The sequence below is a fragment of the Oncorhynchus gorbuscha genome, unplaced genomic scaffold (assembly GCF_021184085.1).
Source record: "Oncorhynchus gorbuscha isolate QuinsamMale2020 ecotype Even-year unplaced genomic scaffold, OgorEven_v1.0 Un_scaffold_2269, whole genome shotgun sequence".
In the NCBI taxonomy this organism is placed as follows: domain Eukaryota; kingdom Metazoa; phylum Chordata; class Actinopteri; order Salmoniformes; family Salmonidae; genus Oncorhynchus; species Oncorhynchus gorbuscha.
Genome location: NW_025746824.1, coordinates 48,386 through 75,212, shown reverse-complemented (window position 1 = coordinate 75,212; position 26,827 = coordinate 48,386). Strand labels below are relative to the sequence as shown.

Here is a 26,827-nt window from a genome sequence, read left to right as displayed (position 1 = left end):
CAGATCTTTGTTTGTTCACCATTTCTTTTTTTTTTTAAGTTTCTTACCTGAAGACGACACTGAATTCTCTTTCAGAAGCCCATTGACGGTTGCCATGGCAGCGGCTCCGTTGATCCGATTGGCTGAGTGTATCATGCGGGCCTTGCAGCCTCCGCCCTCTGACCCCTGGACCAACAGGAAGTGGTGTCCGCTCTCACCCTTCACCTCCACATATGGAACTATGGCAAACCAAATAGGTGAAAATGAGTTGAAAATAGAGAACACACATCCAGATTATATGTAGAGAAAAAGCCATAGGAATGCCTAGGGATGTTTATACAGTATAACGAGTGCCTTGGTTCTCCTTGTTGCCTTGGTTCTGGTTGTTTAAATATTTATAGTTCCTATACAGTTAGTTCTGTGACGGTCGATCCAGGACCAGCACTGAGCCAATCCCTTTTCTCACACACGGGCTGTAGCTGACGATGCACATACAGTACCTACCGATCCACATACAGTACCTACCGATCCACATACAGTACCTACCGATCCACATACAGTACCTACCGATCCACATACAGTACCTACCGATGCACATACAGTACCTACCGATCCACATACAGTACCTACCGATCCACATACAGTACCTACCGATCCACATACAGTACCTACCGATCCACATACAGTACCTACCGATCCACATACAGTACCTACCAGGCAGGGTCTTGGGTCTCTTAGCCATGAAGTCCTTCCACTTCTGGGAGCTGAGCTGAGAGGCAGGGGGTAGAGCCATGGAGCTGACCGTACAGGATAGAGAGAACAGTGCCCCTACCTGGAGTATAGACCAAATGTGTAAACCAAAAACACACCTCAAATCAGTATTTGACATATCTAGAGCTTGGAACTAGAAGGTTCTATGTGCAAAAAGATGATTCTGAGAGAATTTGTTTTAAAGTTCTGAATCCTAATTGGTTTGAATGGTGTCAACTATTTTTCAATGTTATTATTTTGAACGCAACAACATGTATTGGGGTATTTATAGTACCATATAGGTAGTGAACAAGGCTATGTCAATAACTACATTTCCACACAAATGCAGATTGAACCTTATAGTCCCAAGTTCTCCATTTGCATTCGCCCCATGGCTATACTACTACCACTACTACTACTGCTACTACTACTACTACTGGTACTACTACTACTACTACTACTACTGCTACTACTACTACTGGTACTACTACTACTACTGGTACTACTACTACTACTACTACTGGTACTACTACTACTACTACTACTGTTACTACTGCTACTACTACTACTACTGGTACTACTACTACTACTACTACTACTACTACTACTACTACTACTACTGCTACTACTACTACTACTGGTACTACTACTACTACCACTACTACTACTGCTACTACTACTACTGTTACTACTGCTACTACTACTGGTACTACTACTGTTACTACTGCTACTACTACTACTGTTACCACTACTGCTACTACTACTACTGTTACTACTACTGTTACTACTACTGCTACTACCACTACTGTTACTACTACTGCTACTACCACTACTGTTACTACTACTACTACTACCACTACTGTTACTACTACTACTACTACTGCCGCTACTACTACTGTTACTACTACTGCTACTACTACTGTTACTACTACTACTACTACTACTGTTACTGCTACTACTACTACTACTACTACTACTACTACTACTACTACTACTACTACTACTGTTACTACTACTACTACTACTGTTACTACTACTACTACTACTGTTACTACTACTACTGTTACTACTACTACTACTGTTACTACTGCTACTGTTACTACTACTACTACTACTACTACTGTTACTACTACTACTACTGCCGCTACTACTACTACTACTACTACTGCTACTACTACTACTACTACTACTACTACTACTACTACTACTACTGTTACTACTACTACTACTGTTACTACTACTACTACTGTTACTACTACTACTACTGTTACTACTACTACTACTGTTACTACTACTGTTACTACTACTACTACTGCTGCTACTACTACTACTACTACTACTACTGCCGCTACTACTACTGTTACTACTACTACTACTACTACTACTACTACTGTTACTGCTACTACTGTTACTACTGTTACTACTACTACTGCTGTTACTACTACTACTGCTGCTACTACTACTAGTACTGTTACTACTACTACTACTGTTACTACTACTACTACTGTTACTACTACTACTACTGTTACTACTACTACTACTACTGTTACTACTACTACTGTTACTACTACTACTGTTACTACTACTACTGTTACTACTGCTACTACCACTACTGTTACTACTACTACTACTACTACTACTACTGTTACTACTGCTACTACCACTACTGTTACTACTACTACTGCTACTACTGTTACTACTGTTACTACTGTTACTACTGCTACTACTACTACTACTACTACTACCACTACTACTACTACCACTACTGCTACTACTGTTACTACTGTTACTACTACTACTACTACTACTACTGTTACTACTGCTACTACCACTACTGTTACTACTACTACTACTACTACTACTACTACTACTACTGCTACTACTACTACTACTACTACTACTACTACTACTACCTGATAGTCACAGTATAATGAGTCACACACTGGAGTAGTACTGACTGATTGATGTACCTTTCCAGACAGTGATCTGAACTGATCAAGGAGCCGTTCATCTCTCAGTGATTTGGAGGATAGTTCTCTGTCGTGATTGGTCAAGGGATGTAGAACACTGGGGAGATGTATCTAGCTGTTTCTTATTGGCTTTTATAAACTGGCTGGGTCGAGCCCTGAATGCTCATTGGCTGACAGCCGTGGTATATCACAGGTATGACAAAACATGTATTTTACCTGCTTTAATCATGTTGGTCACCAGTTTATAATAGCAATAAAGGACCTCGGAGGTTTGTGGTATATTGCCAATATACGGCAGGTAGCCTAGTGGTTAGAGCGTTGGCCTAGTAACCGAAAGGTTGCTAGATCGAATCCCTGAGCTGACAAGGTAAAAAATCTGTCATTCTGCCCCTGAACAAGGCAGTTAACACACTGTTCCTAGGCCCTCATTTTGAATAAGAATTTGTTCTTAACTGACTTGCCAAGTTAAATAAAGGTTAAATAAATAAATATACCACGGCTAAGGGCTGTAACCAGGCACACTGCGTTGCGTCATGCAAAGAAAAGTCTTTAGCCGTGATATATTGGCTATATACCACCCCCCCCCCCCCGGGCCTTATTGATTAATTATACTGTACATGACAAGTGTGAAACACTGGGGAGATGTATCCAGCTATTTCCTATTGCCTTTTATACTGTAAGGCTTGATCTGTTATTACTTCACACAATGACAGTAGAACAATATCCTGTTCAGTCTACATGGAGATACAGTCACATGAGACCTGGCTAATCATTATCTAAGAACAAAGTTCATTATCCCCAAACCAGTTTCAAGGGTAAACCTGTTCAGAGAGTAAATAAATGACCATGTCTGTAGCCTGACTTCCAACGTGACTGTCTAGCAGGTCACATACAACTGTAACATTCTGGAAAGTCCCATCCCTTAAACCAGCTATGTGGTTAAATATCTCCAGTTTATAGATCTGAGAGGAACAGTTTATCTGAGATGTGGACACCTCAGTCATCAGCTGATGTGAAGGATACAGGTGAAACTCTGTGCTGGAGCGCAGGAAGCTGGGAATATCTGACACCGTCACCAACTGAACCAGGTCTAGAACAGACCGGAAGTAATGGAACACCTGGAGAAAGAGGGGAGGAGATGAAGGGAGAAAATAGAGAGAGAGAGAGAGAGAGAGAGAGAGAGAGAGAGAGAGAGAGAGAGAGAGAAGAGAGAGAGGAGAGAGAGAGAGAAGAGAGAGAGAGAGAAAGAGAGAGAGAGAGAGAGAAGAAGAGAGAGAAGAGAGACAGAAGAGAGGGAGAAGAGAAAAGAGAAGAGAGAGAGAGAGAGAGAGAGAGAGAGAGAGAGACAGAAGAGAGAGAGAGAGAGAGAGAAGAGAGAGAGAGAGAGACAGAAGAGAGAGAGAGAGAGAGAGAGAGAAGAGAGAGAGAGAAGAGAGAGAGAGAGAGAGAGAGAGAGAGAGAGAGAGAGAGAAGAAGAAAGAGAAGAGAAGAGAAGAGAAGAGAGAGAGAGAGAGAGAGAGAGGGTTAGAAAGAAGGGGGTGAAAGGACACAGAAGAAAATAGAAGAAAATGATAAAGATGATGGACACATACACACAACACAAGCTTTAGACTGAAATATTACCGTAAAGCTGTTATATATATATATATTTTTTTTTTTCAAATTTTCTCCCGTTTTCTCCCCAATTTCATGGTATTCAATTGTTTTTAGTAGCTACTATCTTGTCTCATCGCTACAACTCCCGTACGGGCTCGGGAGAGACGAAGGTTGAAAGTCATGCGTCCTCCGATACATAACCCAACCAAGCTGCACTGCTTCTTAACACAGCGCGCATCCAACCCGGAAGCCAGCCGCACCAATGTGTCAGAGGAAACACCGTGCACCTGGCGACCTGGTTAGCGTGCACTGCGCCCGGCCCGCCACAGGAGTCGCTGGTGCGCGATGAGACAAGGATTTCCCTACCGGCCAACCCTTCCCAACCCGGGCGACGCTAGGCCAATTGTGCGTCGCCCCACGGACCTCCCGGTCGCGGCGGTTACGACAGAGCGCGACCCAGAGTCTCTGATGGCACAGCTGGCGCTGCAGTACAGCGCCCTTAACCACTGCACCACCCGGGAGGCCCCTCTTAAAGCTGATATTATACACACAACACAAGCTTTAGACTGAAACATTACCGTAAAGCTGATATTATACACACAACACAAGCTTTAGACTGAAACATTACCGTAAAGCTGATATTATACACACAACACAAGCTTTAGACTGGGATTGGACATATGGTCCTTGGTTCTCTGAGAGGTGAATTCTTCATAGAGGGTACAGCCAGGCCAGGCCCACTGACTACTATAGAGCCTTCTCCATTATCATACCAGGCCCACCGACTACTATAGAGCCTTCTCCATTATCATGCCAGGCCCACTGACTACTATAGAGCCTTCTCCATTATCATACCAGGCCCACTGACTACTATAGAGCCTTCTCCATTATCTACCAGGCCCACCGACTACTATAGAGCCTTCTCCATTATCATGCCAGGCCCACTGACTACTATAGAGCCTTCTCCATTATCATGCCAGGCCCACTGACTACTATAGAGCCTTCTCCATTATCATGCCAGGCCCACTGACTACTATAGAGCCTTCTCCATTATCATACCAGGCCCACTGACTACTATAGAGCCTTCTCCATTATCATACCAGGCCCACTGACAACTATAGAGCCTTCTCCATTATCATACCAGGCCCACTGACTACTATAGAGCCTTCTCCATTATCATACCAGGCCCACTGACTACTATAGAGCCTTCTCCATTATCATACCAGGCCCACTGACTACTATAGAGCCTTCTCCATTATCATGCCAGGTCCACTGACTACTATAGAGCCTTCTCCATTATCATACCAGGCCCACTGACTACTATAGAGCCTTCTCCATTATCATACCAGGCCCACTGACTACTATAGAGCCTTCTCCATTATCATACCAGGCCCACTGACTACTATAGAGCCTTCTCCATTATCATACCAGGCCCACTGACTACTATAGAGCCTTCTCCATTATCATGCCAGGCCCACTGACTACTATAGAGCCTTCTCCATTATCATACCAGGCCCACCTACTATAGAGCCTTCTCCATTAACATGCCAGGTCCACTACACTACACCTATCCCCATTATCATGCCAGGCCCACTGTACATTACTACAGAGCCTATCCATTATCACTACCAGGCCCACCCCTATGACTACTATAGAGCCTATCTCCATTATCATACCAGGCCCACCCCTATATAGTAGCCTTACCATTATCATCCAGGCCCACTAGTACTACTATAGAGCCTATCCCCATTATCATGCCAGGCCCACTGTACTACTATAGAGCCTATCCATTATCATACCAGGCCCACCCCTGTACAACTACAGATCCTATCCCATTATCACTACCATCCCCACTGATACTATAGAGCCTTATCCATTACACACACCCGATCTCCTATCCAGTACACCACACACACCATATCCCCTATATATTACACTACACACACCATTTCCCTTATATAGTACACTACACACACCATATAGTACACTACACACCTATCCCCTATATAGTACACTACACACACCATATAGTACACTACACACACCATATCCCCTATATAGTACACTACACACACCATATCCCCTATATAGTACACTACACACACCATATCCCCTATATAGTACATTACACACACCATATAGTACACTACACACACCCTATCCCCTATATAGTACACTACACACCCTGTCCCCTATATAGTACACTACACACCCTATCCCCTATATAGTACACTACACACCCCCTATCCCCTATATAGTACACTACACACCCTGTCCCCTATATAGTACACTACACACCATATCCCCTATATAGTACACTACACACCCTATCCCCTATATAGTACACTACACACCATATCCCCTATATAGTACACTACACACCCTATCCCCTATATAGTACACTACACACACCCTATCCCCTATATAGTACACTACACACCCTGTCCCCTATATAGTACACTACACACCCTGTCCCCTATATAGTACACTACACACACCCTATCCCCTATATAGTACACTACACACACCATATCCCCTATATAGTACACTACACACCATATCCCCTATATAGTACACTACACACACCCTATCCCTTATATAGTACACTACACACACCCTATCCCCTATATAGTACACTACACACACCCTATCCCCTATATAGTACACTACACACACCCTATCCCCTATATAGTACACTACACACACCATATCCCCTATATAGTACACTACACACACCCTATCCCCTATATAGTACACTACACACACCATATCCCCTATATAGTACATTACACACACCCTGTCCCCTATATAGTACACCACACACACCATATCCCCTATATAGTACACTACACACACCCTATCCCCTATATAGTACACTACACACCCTATCCCCTATATAGTACACTACACACACCCTATCCCCTATATAGTACACTACACACACCCTATCCCCTATATAGTACACTACACACCCTATCCCCTATATCGTACATTACACACCCTATCCCCTATATAGTACACTACACACCCTATCCCCTATATAGTACACTACACACACCCTATATAGTGCACTTGAACATCCTCCACCACAACACCCACCTCTCTCCTTCAGTTCCACAGAGACAACAGATGGTTAGTCATGGTCTCAACAACACCATAAACACAGAACATGAGCACAATTACTTTTACTACAATCACACTCTCCCAGAACCACAATAATCATCATCATAGATAATGTCTGGCACGGAACAAAAAGGAATTTAACTAGCTAATCAATATGGGTGTTGTAAATCAGCTGTGTGTACCACGAGCAAACAGTCCAGGAGTTTAATAACTGAGTGTGTGTGTGTGTGTGTGTGTGTCCATCGTGTTTGAATGTGTGATTCATCTGTGTGTGGAAAACTCATTAGAGCAACACTCTGGTTTTTATGACAGCAGAGCCTGGAGCGGAGAGACAGCAACATGGACACCAACTGTGTGTGTGTGTGTGTGTGTCTGTGGCTACATTGAACAGCCATGATTCATCTGTAGTGGAAAACTCATTAGAGCAACACTCTGGTTTTTATGACAGCAGAGCCTGGAGCGGAGAGACAGCAACATGGACACCAACTGAGCTCCCTCACTCCCTCACTCCCTCACTCCCTCACTCCCTCACTCCCTCACTCCCTCACTCCCTCCCTCACTCACTCACTCACTCACTCACTCACTCACTCACTCGCTCACTCGCTCCCTCGCTCTCTCAATTCAATTCAAGGGCTTTATTGGCATGGGAAACATGTGTTAACATTGCCAAAGCAAGTGAGGTAGATACTATATAAAGTGAAATAAACAATAAAAATTAACAGTAGACATCACACATACAGAAGTTTCAGAACAATAAAGACATTACAAATGTCATATTATATATATATATATGTTTTATATATATATACAGTGTTTTAACCATGTACAAATGGTAAAGGACACAAGATAAAATAAATACGCATAGATATGGGTTGTATTTACAATGGTGTGTGTTCTTCACTGGTTGCCCTTTTCTCGTGGCAACAGGTCACAAATCTTGCTGCTTTGATGGCACACTGTGGTATTTCACCCAGTAGATATGGGAGTTTTTCAAAATTGGATTTGTTTTCGAATTCGTTGTGGATCTGTGTAATCTGGGGGAAATATGTCTCTCTAATATGGTCATACATTGGGCAGGAGGTTAGGAAGTGCAGCTCAGTTTCCACCTCATTTTGTGGGCAGTGAGCACATAGCCTGTCTTCTCTTGAGAGCCATGTCTGCCTACGGTGGCCTTTCTCAATAGCAAGGCTATGCTCACTGAGTCTGTACATAGTCAAAGCTTTCCTTAATTTTGGGTCAGTCACAGTGGTCAGGTATTCTGCCGCTGTGTACTCTCTGTGTAGGGCCAAATAGCATTCTAGTTTGCTCTGTTTTTTTGTTAATTCTTTCCAATGTGTCAAGTAATTCTCTTTTTGTTTTCTCAGGATTTGGTTGGGTCTAATTGTGCTGCTGTCCTGGGACTCTGTAGGGTGTGTTTGTGAACAGAGCCGCAGGACCAGCTTGCTTAGGGACTCTTCTCCAGGTTCATCTCTCTGTAGGTGATGGCTTTGTTGTGGAAGGTTTGGGAATCGCTTCCTTTTAGGTGGTTATAGAATTTAACAGCTCTTTTCTGGATTTTGATAATTAGTGGGTATCGGCCTAATTCTGCTCTGCATGCATTATTTGGTGTTCTACGTTGTACACGGAGGATATTTTTGCAGAATTCTGCGTGCAGAGTCTCAATTTGGTGTTTGTCCCATTTTGTGAAGTCTTGGTTGGTGAGCGGACCCCAGACCTCACAACCATAAAGGGCAATGGGCTCTATGACTGATTCAAGTATTTTTAGCCAGATCCTAATTGGTATGTTGACATTTATGTTCCTTTTGATGGCATAGAATGCCCTTCTTGCCTTGTCTCTCAGATTGTTCACAGCTTTGTGGAAGTTACCAGTGGCGCTGATGTTTAGGCCAAGGTATGTATAGTTTTTTGTGTGCTCTAGGGCAACAGTGTCTAGATGGAATTTGTATTTGTGGTCCTGGTGACTGGACCTTTTTTGGAACACCATTATTTTGGTCTTACTGAGATTTACTGTCAGGGCCCAGGTCTGACAGAATCTGTGCATAAGATCTAGGTGCTGCTGTAGGCCCTCCTTGGTTGGTGACAGAAGTACCAGATCATCAGCAAACAGCAGACATTTCACTTCGGATTCTAGTAGGGTGAGGCCGGGTGCTGCAGACTTTTCTAGTGCCTGCGCCAGTTCGTTGATATATATGTTGAAGAGGGTGGGGCTTAAGCTGCATCCCTGTCTAACCCCACGACCCTGTGTGAAGAAATGTGTGTGTTTTTTGCCAATTTTAACCGCACACTTGTTGTTTGTGTACATGGATTTTATGATGTCGTATGTTTTACCCCCAACACCACTTTCCATCTCTCTCTCTCTCTCTCTGTTTCTCCCTCTCTCTCTCTCTGACAGAAACACCAACCATGTTCGATGGCTGAAGCTACATTTATTATTTGTATTTTATTAAGCAGTGTTTTATTGAAAAAGTGATTCGTGGATGTTTGAACACCTTAAGGGTTCTGTAGGAGTGTAAAGTTTGAGTCTGCTTTTAACCCATAAAACAACTGATTGTATTAAAAGCTGTGTAAAACATGTTTACATAGCAGTGTCTCCGTGAGTAAAGATGCTTTCTCTGGTGGCAGGACAGGGAGTCAGTAGCAGACAGAACTGGAAGGTTGGAGGTAGGGTAGGACAGTGAGTCAGTAGCAGACAGAACTGGAAGGTTGGAGGTAGAGTAGGACAGTGAGTCAGTAGCTAGTAGAACTGGAAGGTTGGAGGTAGAGTAGGACAGTGAGTCAGTAGCTAGTAGAACTGGAAGGTTGGAGGTAGGGTAGGACAGTGAGTCAGTAGCAGACAGAACTGGAAGGTTGGAGGTAGGGTAGGACAGTGAGTCAGTAGCAGACAGAACTGGAAGGTTGGAGGTAGAGTAGGACAGTGAGTCAGTAGCAGACAGAACTGGAAGGTTGGAGGTAGGGTAGGACAGTGAGTCAGTAGCAGACAGAACTGGAAGGTTGGAGGTAGAGTAGGACAGTGAGTCAGTAGCTAGTAGAACTGGAAGGTTGGAGGTAGGGTAGGACAGTGAGTCAGTAGCTAGTAGAACTGGAAGGTTGGAGGTAGGGTAGGACAGTGAGTCAGTAGCAGACAGAACTGGAAGGTTGGAGGTAGGGTAGGACAGTGAGTCAGTAGCTAGTAGAACTGGAAGGTTGGAGGTAGAGTAGGACAGTGAGTCAGTAGCTAGTAGAACTGGAAGGTTGGAGGTAGAGTAGGACAGTGAGTCAGTAGCTAGTAGAACTGGAAGGTTGGAGGTAGAGTAGGACAGTGAGTCAGTAGCTAGTAGAACTGGAAGGTTGGAGGTAGGGTAGGACCGTGAGTCAGTAGCTAGTAGAACTGGAAGGTTGGAGGTAGAGTAGGACAGTGAGTCAGTAGCTAGTAGAACTGGAAGGTTGGAGGTAGGGTAGGACAGTGAGTCAGTAGCTAGTAGAACTGGAAGGTTGGAGGTAGGGTAGGACAGTGAGTCAGTAGCTAGTAGAACTGGAAGGTTGGAGGTAGAGTAGGACAGTGAGTCAGTAGCTGACAGAACTGGAAGGTTGGAGGTAGGGTAGGACAGTGAGTCAGTAGCAGACAGAACTGGAAGGTTGGAGGTAGGGTAGGACAGTGAGTCAGTAGCTAGTAGAACTGGAAGGTTGGAGGTAGGGTAGGACAGTGAGTCAGTAGCAGACAGAACTGGAAGGTTGGAGGTAGGGTAGGACAGTGAGTCAGTAGCTAGTAGAACTGGAAGGTTGGAGGTAGGGTAGGACAGTGAGTCAGTAGCAGACAGAACTGGAAGGTTGGAGGTAGGGTAGGACAGTGAGTCAGTAGGTAGGGAACTGGAAGGTTGGAGGTAGGTAGGACAGTGAGTCAGTAGCTAGTAGAACTGGAAGGTTGGGGTAGAGTAGGACAGTGAGTCAGTAGCTAGTAGAACTGGAAGGTTGGAGGTAGGGTAGGACAGTGAGTCAGTAGCTAGTAGAACTGGAAGGTTGGAGGTAGGGTAGGACAGTGAGTCAGTAGCTAGTAGAACTGGAAGGTTGGAGGTAGGGTAGGACAGTGAGTCAGTAGCTAGTAGAACTGGAAGGTTGGAGGTAGGGTAGGACAGTGAGTCAGTAGCAGACAGAACTGGAAGGTTGGAGGTAGGGTAGGACAGTGAGTCAGTAGCTAGTAGAACTGGAAGGTTGGAGGTAGGGTAGGACAGTGAGTCAGTAGCTAGTAGAACTGGAAGGTTGGAGGTAGGGTAGGACAGTGAGTCAGTAGCTAGTAGAACTGGAAGGTTGGAGGTAGAGTAGGACAGTGAGTCAGTAGCTGACAGTGGCCAGACTACAGTGGCACACTAGTTGTCTGGTTAGTCAGAGAAGGATAGGATAGGACTACTCACCTCCGACTGTAGATTGTGGTCAGAGTTGGTCTGGGAGGGTAGGGAAGGATATGTTAGGATAGGATAAGGTGGGGTTGGATAGGGTGGGGTAGGATAGAATAAGGTGGGGTAGGATAAGGTGGGGTAGGATAGGGTAAGGTGGGGTAGGATAGGATAAGGTGGGGTAGGATATGGTGGGGTAGAATCGGGTGGGGTAGGATAGGATAAGGTGGGGTAGAAGAGGATAGGGTGGGGTAGGATAAGGTGGGGTAGGATAGGATAAGGTGGGGTAGTATAGGATAGGGTGGGGTAGGATAAGGTGGGGTGGTATAGGATAGGGTGGGTTAGGATAGGGTGGGGTAGGATAAGGTGGGGTAGGATAGGATAAGGTGGGGTAGTATAGGATAGGGTGGGGTAGGATAGGATAGGGTGGGGTAGGATAAGGTGGGGTAGTATAGGATCGGGTGGGGTAGGATAAGGTGGGGTGGTATAGGATAGGGTGGGGTAGGATAAGGTGGGGTAGGATACGATAGGGTGGGGTAGGATAGGGTGGGGTAGGATAAGGTGGGGTAGGATAGGGTTGGGTAGGATAGGATAAGGTGGGGTAGGATAGGATAGGGTAGGTTAAGGTGGGGTCGTATAGGATAGGGTGGGGTAGGATAAGGTGGGGTAGGATAGGATAGGGTGGGGTAGGATAAGGTGGGGTAGGATAGGGTGGGGAAGGATAAGGTGGGGTAGGATAGGATAGGGTGGGGAAGGATAAGGTGGGGTAGGTTAGGATAGGGTAGGGAAGGATAAGGTGGGGTAGGATAGGATAGGGTGGGGAAGGATAAGGTGGGGTAGTATAGGATAGGGTGGGGTAGGATAAGGTGGGGTAGGTTCGGGTAGGATAGGATAAGGTTGGGTAGGTTAGGGTGGGGTAGGATCGGATAGGGTGGGGTAGGTTTGGGTAGGGTAGGATAGGATAAGGTGGGGTAGGTTGCGGTGGGGTAGGATAGGATAAGGTGGGGTAGGTTAGGGTGGGGTAGGATCAGGTAGGGTGGGGTAGGTTCGGGTGGGGTAGGATAGGATAAGGTGGGGTAGGTTAGGGTGGGGTAGGATCAGGTAGGGTGGGGTAGGTTCGGGTGGGGTAGGATAGGATAAGGTGGGGTAGGATCAGGTAGGGTGGGGTAGGTTCGGGTGGGGTAGGATAGGATAAGGTGGGGTAGGATAGGATAACTCACCTCTGAGTGTAGCTTGTGGTCAGAGTTGTTATGGGATCCTGGATCAGAAGGCAGCAGGCTGTACCATGTCTCTCTATCCTGGGCTCGGAGGGAGAAGCCTTCAAACCTCACCTCAGAGGCAAACTGTTCGACAGCACAGGAGAGAAATCAATAGGACAGGATCGTTAGTGAACTCAAACTGGGGTTCCATTTTAGAAAAGAGATTTCCCAAGACAGCCTGTTCTCACTGTAATCAATACCCAAGACATTTTAAGAGAATGTAAGCTCATTTACTGCATTTCTATACCATTTAAAAACAAACAAAAATATATTTTGGAGAGCAGCAAAAATGACCCCTGCCTTTATCACATCGGTTGAGCGATTAGTGCTTTTTGAGGTCGGTTCAGTTTCATTACAAAAAAAAATGAAATCACAATTTTTGATTTAGTTTATTTTGTTAAACATGCACTAAGCAATCTGTGGGTTGAACACAGAATAAAACAATGCATCAAATTCCCATGACTGCTCATTAACGATTCACATTATTTTAATATTATATTTCAGTCGTCTATATTGCATTTGCTTTTTTTGACGACTATGATTTCATTCCGTCCCCATCTCATCTCTATAGAGCCTCTTTGCTGCCTGACAAAATCCACATTTTATTCCTTCTTTCAAGTAAATAAGGCATAATTGTATGACTGCTGAATACCAACTATCAATCACTTAGACCATGTATTTTCAGATAGAGATTCCTTTGAAGCAACTGCCCTCTATCCCTCTCAATCGCACGTTCTTCTGTATCTTCTCTTCCACGTCTTGCACCACACAAGTAGGCGAGCAATGGATTATGGTCAATGTAGTTAATTACCATGTTTTCTGTGCTAAATCATGTAGAATATTGGCCTGTTGGAAACTACAACTCCCTACTACATCGCACAATTGGGCTTGATCAAATGTATCTCTAGAGAAACTGCGCATTGATCTCACCAAAAATTAAAAATTAATTCAAATGGAATTAAAATAATTGAACAGATATTTTTTATTAAGTAGTTCTGTCCTTGAGCTGTTGTCTATTAATGTTCTATATTATGTCATGTTTCATGTTCTGTGTTGGACCCCAGGAAGAGTAGCTGCTGCTCTCTCAACAGCTAACGAGGATCCTAATAAAATACCGAACATCAAAAATATTTGTCCAATCAGTTGTTAAAAAACGAAAAACAAGATAAATTTCATTACAAAACACATAACCTATTAGCTATACAATTAGCCACTACACATTTACCTCACATTAACTCAGCACCAGGATTAAAAACTATCATTTAATACAGACAGAGGGATCTGTGAGCAGAAAAACTATTTTATTAACAAAAAGGTAAACCAATACATTTGCTTTACAGAACGTTTTTTGTTGTTGCAGTTTTACAGCTAATTTCCTGCAAGTCTACACATTTTGCCATGGGGTGGGGAGACATTTCTTCCATTTTAAAGTACATTCTCTGCCAGTCTACACATTTTGCCATGGGGTGGGGAGACATTTCTTCCATTTTAAAGTACATTCTCTGCAAGTCTACACATTTTGCCATGGGGTGGGGAGACATTTCTTCCATTTTAAAGTACATTCTCTGCAAGTCTACACATTTTGCCATGGGGTGGGGGAGACATTTCTTCCATTTTAAAGCACATTATCTGCAAGTCTACACATTTTGCCATGGGGTGGGGAGACATTTCTTCCATTTTAAAGCACATTCTCTGCTTGTCTACACATTTTGCCATGGGGTGGGGGAGACATTTCTTCCATTTTAAAGTACATTCTCTGTAAGTCTACACATTTTGCCATGGGGTGGGGAGACATTTCTTCCATTTTAAAGTACATTCTCTGCAAGTCTACACATTTTGCCATGGGGTGGGGAGACATTTCTTCCATTTTAAAGTACATTCTCTGTAAGTCTACACATTTTGCCATGGGGTGGGGAGACATTTCTTCCATTTTAAAGTACATTCTCTGCAAGTCTACACATTTTGCCATGGGGTGGGGAGACATTTCTTCCATTTTAAAGTACATTCTCTGCAAGTCTACACATTTTGCCATGGGGTGGGGAGACATTTCTTCCATTTTAAAGCACATTCTCTGCTTGTCTACACATTTTGCCATGGGGTAGGGGAGACATTTCTTCCATTTTAAAGTACATTCTCTGTAAGTCTACACATTTTGCCATGGGGTGGGGAGACATTTCTTCCATTTTAAAGTACATTCTCTGCAAGTCTACACATTTTGCCATGGGGTGGGGGAGACATTTCTTCCATTTTAAAGCACATTATCTGCAAGTCTACACATTTTGCCATGGGGTGGGGAGACATTTCTTCCATTTTAAAGCACATTCTCTGCTTGTCTACACATTTTGCCATGGGGTGGGGGAGACATTTCTTCCATTTTAAAGTACATTCTCTGTAAGTCTACACATTTTGCCATGGGGTGGGGAGACATTTTTTCCATTTTAAAGTACATTCTCTGCAAGTCTACACATTTTGCCATGGGGTGGGGAGACATTTCTTCCATTTTAAAGTACATTCTCTGCAAGTCTACACATTTTGCCATGGGGTGGGGGAGACATTTCTTCCATTTTAAAGCACATTCTCTGCAAGTCTACACATTTTGCCATGGAGTGGGGAGACATTTCTTCCATTTTAAAGCACATTCTATACAAGTCTACACATTTTGCCATGGGGTGGGGAGACATTTCTTCCATTTTAAAGTACATTCTCTGCAAGTCTACACATTTTGCCATGACTTATGCCATGTTAACATGATTTTTGAGTGAGATTGACTAGCAAAATCAAAATCAAATGGGGGCTCCCTGGAGGTCAGGGCCCCTGGGCACGTTGCCTAGTGGATAATTCAGCAAAGATTACTACAAGTTTAGATAACTGGCTAGACTAACTAACCAATAACAAACTGATATACCTTTCTAACTGATATGGGTTCATTGAGTGACTGTCAGTGAGTGACATAAAATTGTGTAAATTAAGAAATTGTGCACCTCTCTGTATTCTACAACTCAACAATATATTGAGACTCCGACTGAGTTCCTAAAACAAAATATAATTATAAATATATATATATATTTATTCCATATATAAAGTACGTATATATACAAGTATATACATATATATATGCCATGGGGGTGGGGATATATATATTTATAGCACATTCTCTGCATCTACATATTGCCATGACTTATGCCATGTTAACATGATTTTTATAGATTGACTATATACATATATATACAAATACGGGGCTCCCTAGGTCATATAGCCCCTGGGATATTCAGCAAAGATTACTACAAGTTTAGATAACTGGCTAGACTAACTAACCAATAACAAACTGATATACCTTTCTAACTGATATGTATTGATGACTGTCAGTGAGTGACATAAAATTGTGTAAATTAAGAAATATGTGCACCTATGTATTCTACTATTCTAAAACTCAACAATATATTGAGACTCCGATACAGTTCCTAAAACAAAATATAATTATATATATATATATACATACAGTGACTGGCACATAAATGACTGGCACCCTGACTGGCAATGCACAAACAATACTTCAAAAATATAAACAATATAATTATGGAGAGAAACTCAAAATACCAACATGTGAGAAATACTGCATGTATTAATGTTTCAAAGGAACCCAACAAAATCATACATTATTTAATACAGAATACATATATATTCATATATCTTCCAATCAAGGTTTCATACATATATATATATGCCACTATAAAGATAACATATATATACATATGGATATTTGGACCATATATAGATCCTTATAAGATCGTATATATTCTTACATTGCATATTATAACTTCCCTCTTCAACTATATATATACATATTTTCCATATGGATATTATATACATATATATGAGATGGCAGAACATATTTTGTTGTTTGTTTGGTCTACATATACATATATAGCATATACTTATATCATATATATACATATATATATTACATATACATGTGTATATATAGAAAGGGCTTTCTTCTGGCATATTCCAAATAGCCTGTATTGTATACACATATACATATACATATACATATACATAGAAACAGGAAGTGATGTAATGTAGTTCCTTAACACTTAGATAAACCTTAATAAGTGGAATTTAATTCCTGGTTTAATTTTCCAAGATGTTAATTACAATAATATTTTGAGGGGCCATTAATTTCCAAACCTTGATTTGGAGGACATTGATTTTTAATTGAATCAATAAATTATTTTGTTGGGTTCCATTGAAACATTAATGCAGTGCAGTGGATTTCTCACATGTTGGTATTTTGAGTTTCTCTCCATAATTAGATTGTTCATATTTTTTGAAGTATTGTTTGTGCATTGCCAGTCAGGGGTGCCAGTCATTTTGGAGCCCACTGTGTGTGTGTGTGTGGTGGAGTGTGTGTGTGTGTGTGTTGTGTGTGGTGTGTGTGTGTGTGTGTGTGTGTGTGTGAGTGTGTGTGTGTGTGTGTCTGTGTGTATATATATATATATTCTTTTTTTTTGATTTAATTAGGGAAAAAATGACCAAGGTCCAGACCTCAGTGTCCTCAGACGTAGCTACGGCCCTGTCAACGTCCTCAGACTACGGCCCTAGCTACGGCCCTGTCAACGTCCTCAGACTACGGCCCTAGCTACGGCCCTGTCAACGTCCTCAGACTACGGCCCTAGCTACGGCCCTGTCAACGTCCTCAGACTTCGGCCCTAGCTACGGCCCTGTCAACGTCCTCAGACTACGGCCCTAGCTACGGCCCTGTCAACGTCCTCAGACTACGGCCCTAGCTACGGCCCTGTCAACGTCCTCAGACTACGGCCCTAGCTACGGCCCTGTCAACGTCCTCAGACTACGGCCCTAGCTACGGCCCTGTCAACGTCCTCAGACTACGGCCCTAGCTACGGCCCTGTCAACGTCCTCAGACTACGGCCCTAGCTACGGCCCTGTCAACGTCCTCAGACTACGGCCCTAGCTACGGCCCTGTCAACGTCCTATTGAAAACCATAGTTACATTGTAACAGTGACAACTGAGCTGATGTGTTCTGGAGGATGAAGGGGAAAAGGCAACTCTGGAGAGGAAGTTGTATTGTAAAGGTACAGATGTAAAATATGTGATCTTGACTTGGCAAAAATACACTCTAATGAAAAGAACATTAAAAGGCTAAATTCACAACACGTCTATCAACTCTCATTGAGTACAAGCAGTACCAAGACGGCGGATCTACCATCAATAACGTCTGAGTCATAAGAGACCGGGGTTTGGGTTCAGGGCCAGGCACAGCAGGTTCTCATGCCCCCCCTATGTGCCAGTCAGTGGGCTGGGTTAAGAGGTGAGTAACCTTGGCAGTGACTCTTAACCCCCGTCTCCAGGCCCAGAAAGGCCTCCAGACAGAAGAACCCTTCATTACAGCCCTAGGCTTGGCACACACTGAGCACCCTGACCCACACATGACCCCTATACAATCTCCTAGGGCAGCATAATCTACAGTGCATTCGGAAAGTATTCAGGCCACTTCCTTTTTTTCCACATTTTGTTACATTACAGCCTATTGCCCCTCAAGAGACTGAAAAGATTAGGCATGGGTCCTCAGATCCTCAAAAGGTTCTACAGCTGCACCATCGTGAGCAACCCTGACTGGTTGCCTCACTGCTTGGTATGGCAACTGCTCGGCCTCCGACCGCAAGGCACTACAAAGGGTAGTGCGTACGGCCCAGTACATAACTGGGGCCAAGCTTCCTGCCATCCAGGACCTCTATACCAGGCGGTGTCAGAGGAAGGCCTTAAAAATGGTCAAAGACTCCAGCCACCCTAGTCATGGACTGTTCTCTCTGCTATCACACGGCAAGCGGTACCGGAGCACCAAGTCTAGTTCCAAGAGGCATCTAAACAGCTTCTAGCCCAATGCCATAAGATTCCTGAACATCTAATCAAATGACAATTTGCATTGCCCCCCCGCCCCTCTTTTACACTGCTGCTACTCTCTGTTTATTATCCACACAGTCACTTTAACTCTACCTACATGTACATTACCTCGACTAACTGGTGCCCCTGCACATTGACTCCGTACCGGTACCCCCTGTATATAGCCTCCACATCGACTCTGTACCCCCCATATATAACCTCCACATTGACTCTGTACCGTAACACCCTGTATATAGCCTCCACATTGACTCAGTACCGTAATACCCTGTATATAGCCTCCACATTGACTCTGTACCGGTACCCCCTGTATATAACCTCCACATTGACTCTGTACCGTAACACCCTGTATATAGCCTCCACATCGACTCTGTACCCCCTGTATATAACCTCCACATTGACTCTGTACCGGTACCCCCTGTATATAGCCTCCACATTGACTCAGTACCGTAACACCCTGTATATAGCCTCCACATTGACTCCGTACCGGTACCCCTGTATATAACCTCCACATTGACTCTGTACCGGTACCCCCTGTATATAGCCTCCACATTGACTCTGTACCGTAACACCCTGTATATAGCCTCCACATCGACTCTGTACCTGTACCCCCTGTATATAGCCTCCACATTGACTCTGTACCTGTACCCCCTGTATATAGCCTCCACATTGACTCTGTACCGGTACCCCCTGTATATAGCCTCCACATCGACTCTGTACCTGTACCCCCTGTATATAGCCTCCACATTGACTCTGTACCGTAACACCCTGTATATAGACTCCACATTGACTCTGTACCGGTACCCCCTGTATATAGCCTCCACATTGACTCTGTACCGTAACACCCTGTATATAGCCTCCACATTGACTCTGTACCGTAACACCCTGTATATAGCCTCCACATTGACTCTGTACCGTAATACCCTGTATATAGCCTCCACATTGACTCTGTACCGGTACCCCCTGTATATAGCCTCCACATTGACTCTGTACCGTAATACCCTGTATATAGCCTCCACATTGACTCTGTACCGTAACACCCTGTATATAGCCTCCACATTGACTCTGTACCGTAACACCCTGTATATAGCCTCCACATTGACTCTGTACCGTAATACCCTGTATATAGACTCCACATTGACTCTGTACCGTAACACCCTGTATATAGCCTCCACATCGACTCTGTACCTGTACCCCCTGTATATAGCCTCCACATTGACTCTGTACCTGTACCCCCTGTATATAGCCTCCACATTGACTCTGTACCGTAATACCCTGTATATAGCCTCCACATTGACTCTGTACCTGTATATAGCTGTACCATAATACCCTGTATATAGCCTCCACATTGACTCTGTACCGTAATACCCTGTATATAGCCTCCACATTGACTCTGTACCGTAATACCCTGTATATAGCCTCCACATTGACTCTGTACCGTAATACCCTGTATATAGCCTCCACATTGACTCTGTACCGTAATACCCTGTATATAGCCTCCACATTGACTCTGTACCGTAATACCCTGTATATAGCCTCCACATTGACTCTGTACCGTAATACCCTGTATATAGCCTCCACATTGACTCTGTACCGTAATACCCTGTATATAGCCTCCACATTGACTCTGTATATAGCCCACATTGACTCTGTAAATACCCTGTATATAGCCTCCACATTGACTCTGTACCGTAACACCCTGTATATAGCCTCCACATTGACTCTGTACCGTAATACCCTGTATATAGCCTCCACATTGACTCTGTACCGTAATACCCTGTATATAGCCTCCACATTGACTCTGTACCGTAACACCCTGTATTGACTCTAGCCTCCACATTGACTCTGTACCGTAATACCCTGTATATAGCCTCCACATTGACTCTGTACCGTAATACCCTGTATATAGTCTCCACATTGACTCTGTACCGTAATACCCTGTATATAGCCTCCACATTGACTCTGTACCGTAATACCCTGTATATAGCCTCCACATTGACTCTGTACCGTAATACCCTGTATATAGTCTCCACATTGACTCTGTACCGTAATACCCTGTATATAGCCTCCACATTGACTCTGTACCGTAATACCCTGTATATAGACTCCACATTGACTCTGTACCGTAATACCCTGTATATAGCCTCCACATTGACTCTGTACCGTAATACCCTGTATATAGCCTCCACATTGACTCTGTACCGTAATACCCCCTGTATATAGCCTCTCTGTACATTGACTCTGTACCGTAATACCCTGTATATAGCCTCCACATTGACTCTGTACCGTAATACCCTGTATATAGACTCCACATTGACTCTGTACCGTAATACCCTGTATATAGCCTCCACATTGACTCTGTACCGTAATACCCTGTATATAGCCTCCACATTGACTCTGTACCGTAATACCCTGTATATAGCCTCCACATTGACTCTGTACCGTAATACACTGTATATAGACTCCACATTGACTCTGTACCGTAATACCCTGTATATAGCCTCCACATTGACTCTGTACCGTAATACCCTGTATATAGCCTCCACGTTGACTCTGTACCGTAATACCCTGTATATAGACTCCACATTGACTCTGTACCGTAATACCCTGTATATAGCCTCCACATTGACTCTGTACCGTAATACCCTGTATATAGTCTCCACATTGACTCTGTACCGTAATACCCTGTATATAGCCTCCACATTGACTCTGTACCGTAACACCCTGTATATAGCCTCCACATTGACTCTGTACCGTAACACCCTGTATATAGCCTCCACATTGACTCTGTACCGTAATACCCTGTATATAGCCTCCACATTGACTCTGTACCGTAATACCCTGTATATAGACTCCACATTGACTCTGTGCCGTAATACCCTGTATATAGCCTCCACATTGACTCTGTACCGTAATACCCTGTATATAGACTCCACATTGACTCTGTACCGTAATACCCTGTATATAGACTCCACATTGACTCTGTACCGTAACACCCTGTATATAGCCTCCACATTGACTCTGTACCGTAATACCCTGTATATAGCCTCCACATTGACTCTGTACCGTAATACCCTGTATATAGCCTCCACATTGACTCTGTACCGTAATACCCTGTATATAGTCTCCACATTGACTCTGTACCGTAATACACTGTATATAGCCTCCACATTGACTCTGTACCGTAATACCCTGTATATAGCCTCCACATTGACTCTGTACCGTAATACCCTGTATATAGTCTCCACATTGACTCTGTACCGTAATACCCTGTATATAGCCTCCACATTGACTCTGTACCGTAATACCCTGTATATAGTCTCCACATTGACTCTGTACCGTAATACCCTGTATATAGTCTCCACATTGACTCTGTACCGTAACACCCTGTATATAGCCTCCACATTGACTCTGTACCGTAACACCCTGTATATAGCCTCCACATTGACTCTGTACCGTAATACCCTGTATACAGCCTCCACATTGACTCTGTACCGTAATACACTGTATATAGACTCCACATTGACTCTGTACCGTAATACCCTGTATATAGCCTCCACATTGACTCTGTACCGTAATACCCTGTATATAGCCTCCACGTTGACTCTGTACCGTAATACCCTGTATATAGACTCCACATTGACTCTGTACCGTAATACCCTGTATATAGACTCCACATTGACTCTGTACCGTAATACCCTGTATATAGACTCCACATTGACTCTGTACCGTAACACCCTGTATATAGCCTCCACATTGACTCTGTACCGTAATACCCTGTATATAGCCTCCACATTGACTCTGTACCGTAATACCCTGTATATAGCCTCCACATTGACTCTGTACCGTAATACCCTGTATATAGTCTCCACATTGACTCTGTACCGTAATACACTGTATATAGCCTCCACATTGACTCTGTACCGTAATACCCTGTATATAGCCTCCACATTGACTCTGTACCGTAATACCCTGTATATAGTCTCCACATTGACTCTGTACCGTAATACCCTGTATATAGCCTCCACATTGACTCTGTACCGTAATACCCTGTATATAGTCTCCACATTGACTCTGTACCGTAATACCCTGTATATAGTCTCCACATTGACTCTGTACCGTAACACCCTGTATATAGCCTCCACATTGACTCTGTACCGTAATACCCTGTATATAGCCTCCACATTGACTCTGTACCGTAATACCCTGTATATAGACTCCACATTGACTCTGTGCCGTAATACCCTGTATATAGCCTCCACATTGACTCTGTACCGTAATACCCTGTATATAGACTCCACATTGACTCTGTACCGTAATACCCTGTATATAGACTCCACATTGACTCTGTACCGTAACACCCTGTATATAGCCTCCACATTGACTCTGACTCTGTACCGTAATACCCTGTATATAGCCTCCACATTGACTCTGTACCGTAATACCCTGTATATAGCCTCCACATTGACTCTGTACCGTAATACCCTGTATATAGTCTCCACATTGACTCTGTATATAGCCTCCACATTGACTCTGTAATACACTGTATATAGCCTCCACATTGACTCTGTACCGTAATACCCTGTATATAGCCTCCACATTGACTCTGTACCGTAATACCCTGTATATAGTCTCCACATTGACTCTGTACCGTAATACCCTGTATATAGCCTCCACATTGACTCTGTACCGTAATACCCTGTATATAGTCCCACATTGACTCTGTACCGTACTACCCTGTATATAGTCTCCACATTGACTCTGTACCGTAACACCCTGTATATAGCCTCCACATTGACTCTGTACCGTAACACCCTGTATATAGCCTCCACATTGACTCTGTACCGTAATACCCTGTATATAGCCTCCACATTGGGTTCACCCTTATGACATCCAGTGGAACAGTCACTTTACAATAAGTCTCCTACTCTGTACCGTAATACCCTGTATATAGCCTCCACATTGACTCTGTACCGTAATACCCTGTATACAGCCTCCACATTGACTCTGTACCGTAATACCCTGTATATAGCCTCCACATTGACTCTGTACCGTAATACCCTGTATATAGCCTCCACATTGACTCTGTACCGTAATACCCTGTATATAGCCTCCACATTGACTCTGTACCGTAATACCCTGTATATAGCCTCCACATTGACTCTGTACCGTAACACCCTGTATATAGCCTCCACATTGACTCTGTACCGTAACACCCTGTATATAGCCTCCACATTGACTCTGTACCGTAATACCCTGTATATAGACTCCACATTGACTCGGTACCCCTACCCCCTGTATATAGCCTCCACATTGACTCTGTACCGTAACACCCTGTATATAGCCTCCACATTGACTCTGTACCGTAATACCCTGTATATAGACTCCACATTGACTCTGTACCGTAATACCCTGTATATAGACTCCACATTGACTCTGTACCATAATACCCTGTATATAGCCTCCACATTGACTCTGTACCGTAATACCCTGTATATAGCCTCCACATTGACTCTGTACCGTAATACACTGTATATAGACTCCACATTGACTCTGTACCGTAATACCCTGTATATAGCCTCCACATTGACTCTGTACCGTAATACCCTGTATATAGCCTCCACGTTGACTCTGTACCGTAATACCCTGTATATAGACTCCACATTGACTCTGTACCGTAATACCCTGTATATAGACTCCACATTGACTCTGTACCGTAATACCCTGTATATAGACTCCACATTGACTCTGTACCGTAACACCCTGTATATAGCCTCCACATTGACTCTGTACCGTAATACCCTGTATATAGACTCCACATTGACTCTGTACCGTAATACCCTGTATATAGACTCCACATTGACTCTGTACCGTAATACCTGTATATAGCCTCCACATTGACTCTGTACCGTAATATATAGCCTCCACATTGACTCTGTACCGTAATACCCTGTATATAGCCTCCACATTGACTCTGTACCGTAATACCCTGTATATAGCCTCCACATTGACTCTGTACCGTAATACCCTGTATATAGTCTCCACATTGACTCTGTACCGTAATACCCTGTATATAGCCTCCACATTGACTCTGTACCGTAATACCCTGTATATAGCCTCCACATTGACTCTGTACCGTAACACCCTGTATATAGCCTCCACATTGACTCTGTACCGTAACACCCTGTATATAGCCTCCACATTGACTCTGTACCGTAACACCCTGTATATAGCCTCCACATTGACTCTGTACCGTAACACCCTGTATATAGCCTCCACATTGACTCTGTACCGTAATACCCTGTATATAGACTCCACATTGACTCTGTACCGTAACCCCTGTATATAGCCTCCACATTGACTCTGTACCGTAACACCCTGTATATAGCCTCCACATTGACTCTGTACCGTAATACCCTGTATATAGACTCCACATTGACTCTGTACCGTAATACCCTGTATATAGCCTGTATATAGACTCCACATTGACTCTGTACCGTAATACCCTGTATATAGCCTCCACATTGACTCTGTACCGTAATACCCTGTATATAGCCTCCACATTGACTCTGTACCGTAATACCCTGTATATAGCCTCCACATTGACTCTGTACCGTAATACCCTGTATATAGCCTCCACATTGACTCTGTACCGTAATACCCTGTATATAGCCTCCACATTGACTCTGTACCGTAATACCCTGTATATAGCCTCCACATTGACTCTGTACCGTAATACCCTGTATATAGCCTCCACATTGACTCTGTACCGTAATACCCTGTATATAGCCTCCACATTGACTCTGTACCGTAACACCCTGTATATAGCCTCCACATTGACTCTGTACCGTAATACCCTGTATATAGCCTCCACATTGACTCTGTACCGTAATACCCTGTATATAGCCTCCACATTGACTCTGTACCGTAATACCCTGTATATAGCCTCCACATTGACTCTGTACCGTAATACCCTGTATATAGCCTCCACATTGACTCTGTACCGTAATACCCTGTATATAGCCTCCACATTGACTCTGTACCGTAATACCCTGTATATAGCCTCCACATTGACTCTGTACCGTAATACCCTGTATATAGCCTCCACATTGACTCTGTACCGTAATACCCTGTATATAGCCTCCACATTGACTCTGTACCGTAATACCCTGTATATAGCCTCCACATTGACTCTGTACCGTAATACCCTGTATATAGCCTCCACATTGACTCTGTACCGTAATACCCTGTATATAGCCTCCACATTGACTCTGTACCGTAATACCCTGTATATAGCCTCCACATTGACTCTGTACCGTAATACCCTGTATATAGACTCCACATTGACTCTGTACATTGACTCTGTACCGTAATACCCTGTATATAGCCTCCACATTGACTCTGTACCGTAATACCCTGTATATAGCCTCCACATTGTTATTTTACTGCTGCTCTTTTTGTCTTACTTTTATTTCTTTTCTATTAATTATTCTTTTTTATTATTCTTAAAACTGCATTGTTGGTCAAGGGCTTGCTAGTAAGCATTTCACTGTAAGGTCTAAACCTGTTGTATTTGGCACATGTGAAAAATAAAATTGATTTGATTTATTCTAAAATGTATGTACTAACAAACTCCCCCTAGTGGTCAAGTATATGGATACAGTCAAAACACTTGTAAAAAAACATTCTGACTGACTAAATAATCTTACCTTTTTCTCTCTGATGAGAACACCTCCTCTCCATAACTCCCTCTCATCAATACAGGTCATGATGCTACTGGGATGTACTACTCTGGCTGACAGGTTAGAGGCTGGCTTCTGCCACCTGGAGGAACAAGCAAAGAAGGACAGACGTCAGTTT

The 26,827-nt window shown here is 43.5% G+C and overlaps 1 protein-coding gene across 2 annotated transcripts; it reads right to left on the bottom strand.

Moving 5' to 3' along the window:
• On the bottom strand, positions 1-26,779 carry LOC124025533 (mdm2-binding protein-like). Of its 2 annotated transcripts, XM_046338916.1 has the most exons (7): positions 26,677-26,779; positions 13,009-13,131; positions 11,807-11,836; positions 3,723-3,817; positions 2,700-2,766; positions 694-811; positions 1-218 (listed from the first exon to the last, which is right to left on the bottom strand). In XM_046338916.1, exons 1-7 carry the CDS (start codon positions 26,734-26,736, stop codon positions 16-18), a joined length of 696 nt encoding a protein of 231 aa, XP_046194872.1. In that variant the 5' UTR covers positions 26,737-26,779; the 3' UTR covers positions 1-15. The 2 variants fall into 2 exon arrangements, with proteins under 2 accessions (XP_046194872.1, XP_046194873.1); XM_046338917.1 differs by lacking the exon at positions 11,807-11,836.
• Between the last annotated feature and the right edge of the window lie 48 nt (positions 26,780-26,827).

Bases quoted from the DNA above. Each gene is read 5' to 3' on its own strand.
- LOC124025533 (XM_046338916.1), bottom strand. From the start codon at position 26,736: ATGACCTGTATTGATGAGAGGGAGTTATGGAGAGGAGGTGTTCTCATC. The intron at 11,837-13,008 runs GTGAGTTATCCT...CTACCCTCCCAG, and splicing joins ACCACAAGCTACACTCAGAG to ACCAACTCTGACCACAATCT. The intron at 3,818-11,806 runs GTGAGTAGTCCT...CTCTTTCTCCAG, and splicing joins ACCACAATCTACAGTCGGAG to GTGTTCCATTACTTCCGGTC.